Raw genomic sequence first — 14,770 nt, forward strand, 5'->3', positions numbered from 1 at the left:
CTGTAAGATTTTACTTTTTATATAGCAAATTCTTTTTTATGCTATCCAAAGATCAACTGTGATTAGAATCTTCAAAAAGAAAGTCTGTTTCCTTTGGCTGCCATGTTCATGACCAGACTCCAAGGGATCTATATGAAAAGATGCTGGCCACCTTCACAGGAATCTGCAAAGAAGGTCAGGGCTGCTTCAGAGCTTCAGTTGTAATTGGCTTCAGACTTGTGAGATGTATGGGATGGCTTTTTACATGACAGGAGTAACTGACCAGAAGAACACATAGATGGTAATATAGGAAACAAAATACTTAGCACAGACTGACGCAAAGTCAGTATCCTTTCTGCTAGGAATGTGAGGTACTGTAAAGCTCCATTAAGAGTATGTATTGCTTGAGAGTGTGATGGCCATGGAGAAAATACTGATTGGATTGTTTTCAGAGGCATATAAATACATCAATAATCCTTATATTACACTGTAATTTGAGCAGCAGACTGGCTCCTAGTAAAGTCACCAAAGTAAGATAGATTTTAAGTAAATGTAGCACGTTTTAATGTTTAAAGTCTACCTCAAAGCTACCAAAAGAATCCCACTGATGTAAAATCATCTGGAACAGGCCCAAGTATTTGCAGCATTGCCAGAAGGAAACAACGGGTTAGTCTGAAAAGCATGAAAGCAGATATGAAAAAGAAGTGATCCAAAACACATCAAATACAATCTTCGCCTTCAAAATCTTAAAGCAGCTTGTCCCAGTTCACATTTGTAAGAATCTGATGGCTGACAAGAAACCAATTAGAGTAAGAGACTGATGTTTTGAATTTCTGGCTAAACTGTGGCCTTAATTTTGACATCAAATATGACAGAAGGAAATTGGGAACATTAAAATACAAGACATGCTGAAGGGAATACCAGACTGAGAATAAGTAATAGCCTGAGACAGGTTTTAAAAGGTAATGGGCAGATCTAGTTTCCACAAAAAATTACCACCGCAGAATATGTAACTCAAAACCAGTATTTTAACAGGCAGCACTTGTGTTTAAAAAAAGTTAATTTTGGCCCAAATTTCTGCAGTTGATAAAATCTTAATGAATGGCACCTATTTAAGTGACTTGCTACTTTAGTAATCAAAAATGTCTTCCAAGCAGCTGGAACTGTCAATCTATGACAATACTTGTGCATCCAGGTACTTTATTTATTTCCCTCAACAGCAATATCTAAATTTATTGTGAGGTATAACTCACATTTAATTGTGTGAAAATTAGAGTCTAAAATGATTTAAAACCCTTGGAGAAAAGGATTTGACTAGCATCTGCATCTGGAAAATAAAATGTCTGAAAACATAAAAGGCACTGCAAATATTGTGAAAACAGAATGTTCAGAAACTCAGAATTTTAGTAATATTTGTTGTGAGGCCATATATCTGATTTGACAGAACAACTCTCATTTACAGGAACCATGTGAGAATTTAGGCTGCCAAATTTGCTTCAAAATTTCTTAAACAATAAAATTACTTTAACTGAATATTGCCTTTGTGGGTGGAATTAATTGCATTCAAGTAGTTTACGGAAACACTTCATACACTTAAAATGGCCTTCAGGCTCATATTACTGCTACAGACAATGTCCTCAGGTTCAACAAGCAAGCAGCATCTTGTTCTTCAGCTAGGCAGATCTTCCATGTGGTAGACAGCTATGTTTAGCTTCTCTAGGCACTGCCTGTCTTGCGTTTTCTCTACCTCTCATATACACTTTTGTATAGAACAAATTCTCAAGCTGAAGGCTAGAAATATGCAGAAGCATGCTAGGAATATTTGCCTTTTCCATAATGTTAAATGGAACATGAACGTTGCCAGGTAAAAGGTTCAAGAACCGTTGAAGAGAACTCCAAAGCTGCTGCTACTATAAGCTTTATAAAGGCAGATGCAAAGACTCATCTTAGCGATGCAGATGGCAGGACTCCTCTGCAGTCCAGAGTTAACTGAATGTTTATTTCTAATGTTAAAAAAAAGATGTAGGTAAAGAATTACAGAATGGATCGCAGATACAGACGAACACATGGATATCAAACTAGCATAAGGGTTAGCATGAATTAGTTCATAGACTCCTGATATTTAAGGAACTATTTGCACTTAATTTTAGATGAAATTAACTAAAACCTTTTCCAAAGAATGAAGTCTCAGTATTTCTTTCAATTTATTTTTCTTACATTAGTTATGGCTTGGGAAAAGTCCAAAAGGTTTTCTTTGCAGTATTTCTAATTCAATTAAGAGCAAGCACCAATTAAAAGCTCACAAATGGTTTCCCATGAACTTTTAGACTGAAGTGTTGGATAAATTTAGATTCTAAATACAACCTAATTTGATTTCAAAATGTTCTGGCCAAGTTTTTTAGAAATAGATGCCTATAGGTAGGATGATGTGCCTGTATTTAGGTAACACAGAAGAAAGGTCTGTATTTCAAAAGTTCTGTGCATCTAAGTACCCTCAATAAATCAAGATAAACAGCTGCAGTTCATCTCCTTTTTGATCAGACAATTCTTTTAAAGATCTACTGCAGAGGCTATGTGAATGATTATTTTTGTCTTCCTTATGATCCTATAGGCATAAGCTATGTACAGAATTGGTAGAGATGTATACAGTAGGGATTTAAGGCTATAAAGTTTGACACAATTTGTAGAAATCTGGTTTAAAAATTTGTGCAAGCATGATTAGAGCTACTGTAGAAATTTACTGATCTTTTAAAGGAAAAACTCAGTCATTTTTCAAGGAGATGGTGGTACTCAATCCTGAGGAATTTCCACCAGACATCCTACTCCAAATTTGTTAAGGCAAACAGAACAGAACATAACTGAAAAAGACGTTCAGTCAGACTGAGCTGGTCTGTATCCAAACATTGATCCAAAATAACCACCCAGTGAGTGTGTGTGCACACACACAGACACAGTGAAATAAAACAGTTAATCAGAAGGACCATCCTGAGACGTTTTTGTGGAAGGTTCAATAAAGGGAAATGTTTGGCTTGATATGAGAAGGGAGAGTGGGATTACCTGAGATGTTTTTGTGAAAGGTTCAATAAACAGGAATATTTGGCCTGGTATGAGAAGAGAGAGTGTGATTACATGTTTACTTGTTGTTGAAGAACTGGAGATATTAGCCACAATGGAAATTTACACCTACACCTAACAGAAATACTTTTTGGTCAGCAATAGATTGCAAGGAAAAAAAGAATGGAGGAAATGTCAGATAACAAGTTTTGCAGTTATTACCAAAGTTATTTTAAAATTATCAGTTAAATTACTAGTAAATTAACATATTATTGCAAAACAGATATTACAAAGAATAGAATCTGAACACATTCATTATGGTCTTGGTCATGTACTTAAAAGTATTGCATATGAACACAACTGGACAAAATGATGTAAGCAGTCAAGAGATATTAGGAATAAACTGAAGCAGGTTTACAAAACTTTTTAAAATTTTTGAAAGCACAGATACAATTTTAAATAGTTACACAGTTAACTAAAGTGGATGTGTTAATTAAAATGGATGTGGAAGAGATTTGTTGATAATAGTTGCATACTGTTTCTGTCTTAAAAACTAGCTGATGAAATGTCTGTAAGAAAAAAAAAAAAACAACTTTTTCAGTTTCCCCCCTGCATTTTGTATCCTTGACTGGTATTAGGATAAAATGAATACTTTGTTTTTTAAGCTAATCTGATTGATTTAAAATATTTAAAATGTACCATGCTATCCCATCACCAAAAGCTGAACACTGATTTACATAATTTGTTGACAGATACTTGCCTAAATACTCTGAATATTGAAACTTTTAAAAGCATGGAACTGTCAGATATTATTGCTTCACCATTACAAACATTATGTAAAACTTGGTGTATTTAATAATTATGGCATTTTTTCCAAGTCTTTTCAATGGATTCTCCTTGCAATACCACAACAGAAGTACTTTGTAATCTCTGTACCTTTTATTAAGTATCCCCTTGAGGGAACTCAATGACTCTATAACTCATATTTTCTCTTTTACTATGGTCCTACAGACATCTATCCTCCCAACCCCCTACGAAAACCAGGATGTCAGGCACCTCACAACTGGTCTACAAACACATTTAATGCTTTGTGCTAGAGACACCATCTTCTTCAATATCTTCCCTTTCTTCTGGATCTGGGACACACATCCTGTAGCAAATGAACACGTACATGGACCTTCTTTCACAGAAAACCTCTCTTACCAGAACATAAGTGTCTCACGGGTGGCTTCGTATATCTCTTAAGCTTTTGTTCCTAGACCTATTGCAGAGAACCTGATATATTATTACCTGTTCCTTATAGACCTCTTAGTTTAGTGAACTGTGCAGACTGCCTTTTACTGTAAAGCCTTTTTACTGTAAAAACTTTTGGAATTAGCCTAAGCCCACTGACAAGTGTTGATCCAGCCTGTGTCAAAGGCATGTAGAATCAGGCAGTAGAGTTCTGTAGTGCTTCAGGAAGGTTTGTTTTTGACAATCAATGACTTTTCTTGCATTAGGCTAATCCACTAAATCTCCTCTTTCCTATATTATATTTAGATGAAGAAAGAAATGTTCCAGGTATGAGATACGTGTCCCATTTAATATTTTCCCCTCCAATTGCAGCTTGTATTTAGTAATTAATCCTGCAGATTATCCTGCAGAGTCTACAGACTATCATGAACACTTAGAACAGATAACCCTCATTTTGCCCCGAACTCAGCTAAGGCAATCCAAGAAACTGAATTTACATAAACAATAAAAAGATTTTACTGTGCAAGTTCATAAATTCTGACAGTTTCATAGGAGAAGACACTTGAGATGAGTTAATAAGCTTTAACAACGCTATGCAAAGCCAAGTATATTGGCTGAAAAAGCAGCCAGCATTCTGGAGATGACGAAGTACTACAGCACGATTCTGCTAGTGGATGCTTTAGCTTGTACTGTGTAGCTGAAGTGCAGCAACAGGGTGTAATAAATGCAGGAGTGATTCTTTGTGAATATGTGACATATCTAGCTTCTGGGTCTATAATATTATTTTTAATCCTATCCACCGGGTCTTGTTATTGGATGATTTGGTGTTTTTTTGCTTAATAAGCACTAGATGAAGTCTATGAAAGATGGGTAAACACAAAATTTGTTTTCTTCCCTCAAATTGGCAGATGCTACAACAGTCCTTCTTCTAAAGGCATATAATAACACTTCCACTGCAGCTATGTAAGGTTATATAACTCCTTCCAGCTGGCTGGGAAATACCTTCTAAAAAAAATACCTGCAGATCACATACATCTGTCTTGTCTGTAAGGCAAATAATATGAAGGATTTTCATTGAAAGGTAGTAAATGCATTTGACTACAGTTTCAGTTTCTTCTGTCTCATTTTGAGTTTGCTTACCAAAAATGTGTGGCCTAGTGTGAAAGAAATCCGGAAACTTCTGCCAGTGAGTGGAATGAAAGGATTTTCTAATGACGGTAAGTTTTACTCTTTACTATGGTTAACCTTGCCATTCAGATAGGATGACTTAAAGCTAAACAGCACCTGATAGATTAGTAGATCGTAACAGATCAACTGCAACTTAGTTGCTGGAAAGATCACACATTCATTTCCCATCTGATACTCATGGCACTGTTAGAAGAAACAAGGACTTAATAAAATACATTTTCAAGTGGGGAAAAGCTGAGACTGAAGAAGCATAATTATCATCTTGGCATTAACTCCATATAAGAGGCAAATTCAGCATATCCAGTAATGAGAAGGAAACTAGACTGGTTCTCAAAAACTCAGTTTCATTCTCACCTCTGTTCTGACTTGTCACATCAAGTTTCAAGTCAGTATCTGCATCTGTAAAATGAAGCTGATTTACAAAAATACTCAAAAATTAAGTTGAAATCCGAGAATGACAGTACTATACATTACTACTATGTATATACTACAGAAGTATCTTCCCTGTCTTACTGTTAATAATTTACTCTGTTTACTCTGTAATTTACTCTGTGTTGTTCTTTCCTTAAAGATTAAACATTTAAAAAAATCTTTAATGGGAAAAAGCAGGAAGAGTTGTGCAAGCTCAGTTGTGAACCAGGCAGAGATTTATCTATTTTGTTTCCCATCTGTGGAACAAATTCCTACAGGAATCAAGGGACAATATTAGCCTATATATTTTCTGGGAGGAACTATTCATGCCTTTTATTAAACAAAATTTCAGAAGTGCCTTAATTCTTCAAAGATGAGGGCCACAGAAGACAAGCTATCAGAGAAGCTGAGCTGCTTAACTAGTACAGAGTTGTTTCAAAAGAGATCTTTGTATGCCTAACAGGGACAAACACTGGGGAGCAGACCTAAAGTAGTTACAAAGTAAAACTGCAATGCTTGAAGTGACTTTTAAAAACAAATATAAACATAATTTCTTTTGCCATACCTGTGAAAAAATATCTGTGTTTAGTAAAAGCAAAGAACTCAGAGATACTTTGAAGCAAATTTGAGTGTGTTTATTATAGAAAGAGACCATAAATTATAACTTAATAGAAATCAGTACTTTTTCAGCATGTCTAGTTCTGAATTTTTCATAATTTTTCCCCCATGTAAAAAAAGAATAATCCATCTAGCAAGAGAGAATTGAAACTAGACATAAACTGGAGTACTTTTTATATGGCAACTTCCTCAAAAATAATTCAACATAAATTGACTATCAGCTACAGTTTATTTAAGAAACAAGGTTAGGAGAAAGTTAAGGTCATTTAACGGATTTCAATTTTGTATTAGAATACTCTTGATCAAGAACCTAATTTTAATAAAATCTGAAAAGTTAAAATATATTTTTCAGTGTAAATATATTACTGCTTCAACATGTTCTTCTATACAAATTTAGTTGTTACTTATGGCAACATAATTGGCTGGAAAGATGCCAGTTTGTCCTCCCATTCTTCCTTCCCACCAGTCAAACTGGGAATCTGTTTTCGTTGTGACTGTGATTTTGTCTCCAGCTTTAAAAGTCAAGTCACCTGGCTGTTGTCCTTCGAATGAATAAAGTGCTGTCACTTCTACTGGATTACTCCAAGAGTTACCTGAAGTGAAAGAAATTAAATAAAAAGGAAATTACTAAATTACACATACAGTAAGTCCTTATAATATTTTTAAGAGACAGTAGAAAACAGTGAAAAAGACATAAAAATAATTTATCTGAGCACATAAACCATTGATTAAAAAAACCCCCCATTTCCACCACATTCTCAGGCAAGTGAAATTTGGATTCTAGCCTATCAGCACAGTCTATTTAATGAAGTAGTACTCTATACAAAATAAAGATGAGCAATTTTTTATATAAGCCCCATACGGTCAAAGAGACAATGTGATCAAAAGTGATACGTTGAAGAAAGTGTGAGCGCTTCCTGGGAGATTGCTGAACAGAACCACTTTCGGGGTTTAGTTTTGGTATGTGCTCTCTGTGACAGTTTCTTCATAGAAACTGGAAAACTTAAAAGCAAGGATTTGATTTTTTTATCAATACTCAGGATATAGGATGGTAAAATACAAAATATTCACAGCACTTCCCTTCTCTTTCCATACGGTTTGCAGTGTCTAGGATTTTGGTGTATCTTTTAAGTTAAAATGTACAAAATGCGTTAGTGGAAAGAATTGATTATGGTTTGATGTACTGGAAGTGACTTGGCTTGCATAGTGGTATTTTAGACCACATAAACAAATGGCTTTTATGCTCTTTCCACCAGTTACATAACTCTTACAGTCCTCAGGTGGGGTTGGAATCATGTCATGAGTCTTCTGATCTCGTTTAAAATCATCTAAAGTCTTGGATACCACTATCAAGCCTCCATTCCTGTTGACACTTTTTTTAGCCAATATCTCAATGTTTAATACCACTGAACGTTTAATCCAGGTGAATATCTTAAATTTCCTAATAATTATGTTTATTCTCAATTCTGTTAACTGTCTGAACTATATGAGATATTTGCATTTGCTTAATGTCGATTTAGAAAAAAGTTAAATCCCTCTCATGCATGCATCTAAAAGTGAAAAACGGAAGGTGCAATGAAAGACAAGTTAAGGGGAAACAATGAAGACAATTACACAGTCAGGTGGAGAAATTTCAGGTTATATAGGTCATAAGGACACAATGGTTGCACACACGCTCAAGCATGTGAAACTAAAGGCTTTTATCAATCACTACACCTGCTTGCTGCCGAAACTGTGTTGCAAAACGGGAAACCCAGGCTCTTCTTAGTCTACACATTGCAAGTACAGAGCTGGAAAGGATGGTGAGAGAAACACCAACAGAATTTTTTTTTGGCAGTCTGTCATCAACAACTGATACCCACAGAATTTATCTCCTAGTTGCTTTTATCACTTCAAAAGAAAGCAGAGAAATCATTTTTCCCCCAAGCCTCCCAAATACAAACTGCTGCTAAAACGGGACAGACAGAGAAGAATAATGGACTACAAATGTATGCATAAACAGCATGGATTTTTTTTCCCAGCATCTATCAATATTTATGTTCATTCTACAGGTCAGTTCTTTCCCTTCATGATCTGCATTGTAGTCATCACCAAAGATTAATACAAAACTATTTGGCCATATGCTGGGAGAGTGTTGGCTGCAGAGAAGTCAAATGCTGTCTTCCTTGATCACACAGCCTATCTCTCCTGATATCGATACTCATGATCTAAAGTCACACACCACTATTTCTTTTGATGTGAAAACAAAACCAGACGAGAATACCCATGTTTATCAGATTCTTATCTCCACTACTCCACTGCGGCCAAAAAAAGGCAGCAATAGAGCTTTTCTAAATTTCTTTACTTCCACACTTGAAACCCTGACAGACTGAGTATTCAGCAATCGCATGACCTTCCTCCAAGAATTCAAGCATTTAATGCAGTTGAGATGGTATGATGTGTTCCCATGCAAAGTATGGTTTGAAGCTAGATATTTTGATTGAGGAAATCATAGCAAAACTCACAGAACTAAAAGACACTTTGAATTTTACTTCTAGTTTTAACTGAAGAACAGTAAGGAAATACTGTGGCTTGGGACTCTACGTGCTAAGGCATGAAAACAGTTATGACTCAGTTGCATATAAAAAGGAAGACAGAGTGTGTTTCACCCCTGTGTCACATTCAGGCAACACGCATGGGTAAAAGTGCATTTTATAAGTTATGATGAAGGCTATAAATTCTTATACTTTGAGTTCTTAACCATCTACGTTTTCATCACCTAACTGTTCAAATGGATAATCACTTAAGGAGAGTTAGAGTTTCGATATATTTGTAACTGCCCAAACTATGCTAATATACTTGGAAAAATTAGATAATTGACAGCGCAAAAGAAGAGACTTAAAGTGTTAAAAGTGGCAGTGAGAGCTTCTTTTCACTACATTCAATAGAAGAACTGTCACCATCATTTCAATATGCTGGACTCATAGCAATGGCAGCAAGTAATAGCTACCTGAACTTGCATAAAGAGTAAGATTATAATTCCTCTTACAAAAACTACTCAGTATACTGAAATTGGCTCAGTAAAAGTAGGAAGAAAAGTGAAGGGAAACTAGACACAAATTAAAGCATGAAAAAGTGGAACAGAAGAATTGCATGTGAGATATTAAAGTGTAGGAGTGAATTTGATGCACCACAATCATGCCTCCAATAATTGTTTGCTCTGTTGTATGTACAGGATTGTTTTATGCATTTCCTTCCCACTTTTGTGGGATGTGCATGTGTATCTTTCCAAACATAAAGAAACCTCAAAGCACTACAGCTGATTATGAACACTGAGTTCTGCTCCTTGCCCCCTTTGCTACCTGCTATCATTTAAATGCATTTTTCAGCTTTATATTTGTCAGCTATTTCATAAAAATTCCTACTTTGTTTTCCCTAGCAGCTCTTTCCTATACTATAGTTTCATTTTATTTCTCACTAAGATACTAATCTCTGTGCTTGAATTCTGTATTTTTGTAGCATAAACCAGATAAAATGCCTATTTATTGCCTCCAGATTGCAGCATCCCATGCCTCATATTTATATGGATCATCCTAACAAACAGATTTCTTAAATGAATGCACTGTTATGAAATCTACCACATATATTATATGGGGGAGATATTTAATGTTCTTGTTTCCTGATTTCAGTTTTACATAAAAGGGTTTTAAATAAAATTGTGCTAGTCAACAGGAAGACTGCTGAATGCATATATTGAAACCACATTGCAGCTCACACAAGATGGTGCTACAGTGCTACATACAGCATACGATACTGAAATCATTGAGATTTATGAGTATGCACACTGGAATAAAAACAAACTACATTGTGGAAAATCCTTAATTAATGATATCTGAATACACACAGAACACTTCTACAAACACAGTGGTCAAAACAGACATACAGAAATTTTGGCTGAAGATCAATTAGTGCATGCAGCCAGCATACATATTCAGTGCTCTAGCATACATGGGTATGGCGTATGCTTGCTAACAAACTGCTCTGACCACAATATCCTTTAATTTTTATTCATCCTTACATACCATAATGATTTGAACTTTTTGCTGAGGATTACTGCAATGAATTAAGGACTTGATGAGGTATAAACTAGCGTGAATTTACGGCCTCTGGGGTGCACTGTGGTACCAGCCCCAGAGTGAATGAAAAAGCGATAAAACTATCTTTAATTACAGCACATTTACCACAGAATGAAAGCATTTTCTAGAAAGTTGTGTAGAACAGATACACTGGCTACATTTCTATCAACTGGCTGAAGAGTGTCAGAGACTTTCCCCTTAAGGCCAACTGGCATAGACTTGCCACATAAATTTTAGCAAACGCTCACCATCCAGTGAGGAGAGCCACATCCAAACTACCTACTGGTTTCTACATTGTAATAACTCCTAAACCACATCTATGAATTATCTGGGAAAGTGCTAAGTGAGAATAACACTGAGGAACTTTCTAACAACACAACCACATAGGTAACTGAGTTATAGTGCTCGAGCCCATGCCTTCACACTGTTTAATTTACTAGTAGATGTAGCCACTAGTTTCACATTCTAATGTGAACTTGTAAAATATTGGTGAACTCACAGGCTGATTCTAAGACTTGTTTCTAGAAAACAGGCATTTTACTTCATTTTGGGTTCAGCTTATTATGCTTTCAAAAACTAAAGCCAAGTTGGAAGACAGAATAGTGCAGCCCAGCTGTGGGGTCCAAATTTAATTTTATTGGCATAGATGCATATATACCCTAGCCACTGAATGTCTGATGCTGAAGAGCTTGCAGGAGAATTGTAAAGTGCTGCTTTTGGCTATTGACACAGCAGTAACACTGAAATAAGTTTTATGTGCTTGAGGTTAGTGGCAAGATTGCTAAACATTTATGTTGCAAAATTCGCTGTCAGCGATTAGAGAGCTAGCATGACTTTGTGGGTCATGTGTGCACCTACACGATAAAAACTATGTAAGTGAACTAACATGAACTATTACTGCTGGTTCTGGGTTCATCTAAACCATATTAAAGATCTTGCAGAAAAGGAGCCTGTGACTCACTTGTCACCACCAATGAGCCATCTGACCAAGGGGACTGATGACTTACAGGGTAATCCTGTTGCTGATTATCCATATATTATGCACTTTCTGTTAAATCTCTACTTTGGTAAATGGGCTCTGGGTCTGGTTTGTTTTGAAGTTGAAAGGTTCTCCTGGGATGCAACACACTGTATGAAAATGGGATTCCTTAAGTAGATATATTTTTCCTTGAAAGTGAATAGTCTATCTTACTCAAATTTTTAGTGCAACATTTAGAATGCATGGCTATAGTTTTTGTTATTTAAAAATCAATCTGAATGAGCAACACATTCAACATACTAACTTTTACTTTCTCTTTATTTTGTAAAGATGTAGAGAGAAGTGACTGGAACTGCCACACAAAATGTTACAGGTCAGATGAGTCTCCAGCATCAGAGATGACAGAAGTTATAGAGTGCTAGCATAAAAGCTCCACCAAAAAGTATCATCTTACAGAAAAGCTGTAATAGAATTCTCATTGGTTAAATGAAGACCTAGAAAACTAAGCAACCGCATGAACCGTGTTTTTGTAGTAGAAGTAAGAGAAAAGCAACAAACAGACCAAACGATGGAAAACAGCTAATAGATCTAGGCAGATGCAAACACCTATGCTTTTAAAAACAAATATATCAAGTATCAAAAAGATTTCCTATCACTAGTACAGTGTTCAGAGGCACTGAAAGCCTTGGATATTGCTTGTAGGTTTAGGATGAGAGCTGTAACTAACAGTGAACAGACAGAAATCTTAGTTCTTTACCCATTATGGGACAGTGGGCTTTCGTTTGGAAGGATTAGTATTGAGTTTATAATTAGAGTTCAGGAAAGAATCCAAAGGAGGCTGAAGAACTAGGTTAATTACTGGGTCCTGCAAATCTCTGAGTAAAAAATTATAGTTGGTGCCAACAACAATGAAGAGTTTATAGGAAACTTTAATAGCCACGCTTAGCAAATGTTCTGGACAACACCACCTGCTAAGATATGATTGTGAGTGTAAATAATATGTGTCTACACATATATTGATTATACTAAACTGTCTGAAGGACGTTTGCCCCAAATTATCATATTAAAAAGGAAGACTATTATTAGGTCCATACTGGACATGTTAAAGAGGACAACCATTAGCCTGATTCAACAGCTCTACATAAGCCAGCAACATGCCGCCGCAGCAAAGGTGGAGAACAGTATCCTGGGCTGCATTAGGCAAAGTATTGCCAGCAGGTCAAGGGAGGTGATCCTTCTATTTTACTCAGCCCTGGTGAGGCCACATCTGGAGTACTGTGTCCAGTTCTGAGCTCCTCAGTACAAGAGAGACACGGACATGCTAGAGACAGTCCAGCACAGGGCCATTCAGATGATGAAAGGACTGGAGCATCTCTCCTGTGAGGAAAGGCTGAGAGACCTGGGACTGTTCAGCCTGGAGAAGGGAGGGCTCAGGGGACCTCATCAATGTCTATAAATACTTGAGGGGAGGGTGGAAAGAGGATGGAGCCAGGCTCTTTTCAGTGATACTCAGGGATAGAAGCAGAGGCAATGGGCACAAACTGAAACACAGGAGGTGCTGTGTTCAGGGAACATTTTTTTACTGTGAGGATGACTAAGCACTGGAGAGGTGGTGGAGTTTCCATCCTTGGGGGTATTCAAAAGCCATCTGGACATGGTCCTGGGCAACTGGTTCTTGGTGGTCCTGCTTGAGCATGGAGTTGCACTAGATAATCTCCAGAGGTCCTTTCCAACAGCAACCATTTTGTGATTCAGAAAAAAAACTTCAGATACTCTTGAAACAAAGTTACCTTGGAGTATAAAAGCAGTATGACAATTTAATTGGTGGGAGTGGGGTGGAGAGAGTTTGGATTAGAACAGGAGTAATTAATACCTGGTTTGATACAAATGGAAGCCACCTTGCCAGCATCACCTCCAGGCCAGAGTCCTGTCAGACACTGTGACCAGTCTGTGCCCAACTAGGGGAGTGCCAGCATGAGGCACACCTAGTAGGGACTCACATCTCTTTGTGCGCACGTGACCTCATGGTGGGGCTTTCTTGTCAACATAGGGCTCAGGGGGGCGTAGGGAGCTGCACGAACACTCCTAGAGCTGCAGTACCCACATCTCCAACAAGAGGTTTGTGCAAGCAGGAGAACCTGCACTGCCAGAATAGACTGTGTGTGCTCACAACCCATACTATCTGTGAGAGGGGATGTGTAGGACTGTAAAGCTTTGTACACATAACATTTGATATGCATGCATGCCTGGAAGTACAACTGAAATTTTGGCGGTTACGTTAAGAAACCTCAGGTGTTTATTAACTTTTTGTAGTTGTCTAATATTGTGATTTATTTGCTATAATGCTGATATTGAACCTGAATGTATACTTCACAGATTACTGTTAATTATCTTCTACTAGTGAATTAATAGAACACTTTGATCCTGACTTTGGTTTAAGCTACATGAAATGAGCAGTATTCCCCTGTGACAATTCTTGCAAAAGTGTCTTCTCCTACAGCAAAGATTAGGGTTCAGGCTGAATAGCTCATGGCCATTGCTGAGCTTTAACTAATAATTATAACAAAAGAACTTATTTAACTGCTTGTCTACTAAGGAAGGGCAAGTATGCGTTGTGATGATAAAGCTAGGCTGACAGCAGGAATTCAAACATGTAATAAAAAGCTAAGCTCACTAGCAGTCCCATGAGGAGCTAGGATGGCTGTTCTGTTTTGCAAAAACAAACCAGTTTACCCTAGGACTGACAGAGCGACAGGGCTACTATTAGGGTTAAGACTAGGATCTGAGTTTAATAAAGTAAGGGCCTGAAGAGAAAGACTCACTGGTGGACAAGCAATATCAGGAATGAGATGAGGCATTAAATAGCAAGAGTAAATATCTTACAGATAATTCTGGATTTGCTGTGCTCATCAAGTAATAGAGCTAGATCTGGGAACCAACAGATAACACTGGATCCTTGCAGGATGGGTGAAGGATAGAGCAAAACCAACAAATGTCTTCCAGTTCATTCTGACGTGGATATGAGTTACTGCATTACAGTCAAAGTCAGCTGGAAGGGTGGAACTAGAATTTGAGTACAGAATCTAGTCAACAACACTTATGCAGCTTCTGAACTCACTGCTAATAGTGGTTTGAACTGGTTCAGTTCTTACAGTAATTACTGGTGCCCCTCCCCATTCATATTTTCAAACTT

At 36.9% G+C, this 14,770-nt stretch overlaps 1 protein-coding gene across 4 annotated transcripts in view; it reads right to left on the bottom strand.

Moving 5' to 3' along the window:
* Positions 1–6,478: 6,478 nt before the first annotated feature.
* The window catches only part of SH3YL1 (SH3 and SYLF domain containing 1), a 48,505-nt gene continuing 40,213 nt past the window's right edge, over positions 6,479–14,770 (bottom strand). For all 4 annotated transcript variants that reach the window (XM_042802945.1, XM_042802944.1, XM_042802943.1 and 1 more), the window contains exon 10: positions 6,479–7,076. In XM_042802945.1, the coding sequence (XP_042658879.1) occupies positions 6,877–7,076 (200 nt within the window). In that variant the 3' untranslated portion in view covers positions 6,479–6,876. The remainder of the gene's footprint in view (positions 7,077–14,770) is intronic.

The sequence above is a fragment of the Tyto alba genome, unplaced genomic scaffold, assembly GCF_018691265.1.
Source record: "Tyto alba isolate M040663 unplaced genomic scaffold, T.alba_DEE_v4.0 Super-Scaffold_40, whole genome shotgun sequence".
In the NCBI taxonomy this organism is placed as follows: domain Eukaryota; kingdom Metazoa; phylum Chordata; class Aves; order Strigiformes; family Tytonidae; genus Tyto; species Tyto alba.